We start from the raw sequence: 1,435 nt of genomic DNA, 5'->3' as shown, positions 1-1,435 counted from the left end.
TTTATATACTATATGTAATTTTTTCTTATATATTATTATTGTCTTTATTTAAAAAAATAATTGTGATATTACTTTCTGATTTTGATTTTTTTCTCTATTTCGTTTTTAGTAAAATAAAAAACTTGTGGGATTAACATTTTTTTTATAGGCTTTGTAGTAGTATTGTTAAATTAGATGTTTTACTACAGAACACTTTATCTCATTAAGCATACTCTACATACATACAGACATACATATATTCATATTAATGTAATTAAATTATCAAAAATAGTAGATGTATTTACGTATATATTTCTTGTTGCTTTTACTTTCACCCTCAATGTAATGTACCGCATATGAATCGATTGCACGAAATATGCATTTTTAAATAGGCTTAATTGCAATCTATGTATATTTATATACATTGTTATATCACCATGTATTGTGCTATTGCTTATATGCGCACAATTCTCATTTTCTTCTCTTACATATATGAAAAACATATATTTATTTCATAATGCACATTTTATATGCCTTAAAGCTTTGAGACAGCATCCATTGCACATTTGCAGGTATTTTTCGACTTGATGCGTGAAATAAGGTCACGCAAAATTGAAGATAAGTCAGCAAGCAATAGTCGAGGTAAAGACCGTACCAAGAGGAAGAAAAAGAAGTGCATTATTCTATAGGTTTGCTGTTTTTTCTCGCACCATATTTTATTTTGTGTTTTGACAAGTTAATAGAATTGGTGGCATTTCCTATCTTGGCAATTTTATAGCGAATTCGATTGCATAAATACATCTTTACATCTATTTGTGTACGATGGCTTTAGTATACACTAGTGCGTCCAATCGAATTCGCTAATACTTTACATCAGTGTACAATATATAGGGAATGCCAATAGAGTGTATGTGTCTAATGCAAACGCTTTTTATACTCAACGTCACAGATATGTAATAAAAATGTTTAGATAAATTAATGTATTTATTGTGTGACTTTTTAAGAAAATATTAATAAATGTTAATTACTTAAAAGATATTTTGTTGCATATCTCTGTTTTAATTCTGCTTTATATTCGTATTTCAAATGTCCACATTCAATATTAGTATATTTATAAAATAAATGTGAAATTATACACTTACTTGTAAAGCTTATCACAGCTTATGCAAAGCATGTATGCTTTTCTTTTTTTCTTTTTTTAATTACATTGTGTTGCAATGTCTTGTTACATGTCGTATAAGTGAACTATATTTTTTGTATTATAAATAATTAGTAATTATTTTATAAGAAAAGAGAAAAGCATCAAATATTTTACTTTTAATTGAGACATATATTATTGCTGTGAGTTAAAATAAAAAATATATCTTGTTAATTTGCACAAAGTTAATTAATTAAGTAATTTTTAAGAATATAATAATTTTGAAAATAATGTATATTTTGTAAATATATATAATCT

The 1,435-nt window shown here is 25.2% G+C and overlaps 1 protein-coding gene across 4 annotated transcripts in view; it reads left to right on the top strand.

Moving 5' to 3' along the window:
* Nucleotides 1-1,435, top strand: part of LOC108751938 (ras-related protein Ral-a) — a 4,568-nt gene that overhangs the window by 2,609 nt on the left and 524 nt on the right. For 3 of the 4 annotated variants that reach the window (XM_018492431.1, XM_018492433.1, XM_018492432.1), the window contains one exon: nt 552-668. The exons of the other annotated variant lie outside the window; for it this stretch is intronic. In XM_018492431.1, coding sequence (XP_018347933.1) covers nt 552-668 — 117 coding nt within the window. The remainder of the gene's footprint in view (nt 1-551; nt 669-1,435) is intronic. 4 annotated transcript variants of the gene reach the window in all.

Source organism: Trachymyrmex septentrionalis, unplaced genomic scaffold, assembly GCF_001594115.1.
Source record: "Trachymyrmex septentrionalis isolate Tsep2-gDNA-1 unplaced genomic scaffold, Tsep1.0 scaffold53, whole genome shotgun sequence".
NCBI lineage: Eukaryota > Metazoa > Arthropoda > Insecta > Hymenoptera > Formicidae > Trachymyrmex > Trachymyrmex septentrionalis.
The sequence above is the reverse complement of the archived record's forward strand: the minus strand, read 5'-3'. Positions and strand labels throughout refer to the sequence as shown.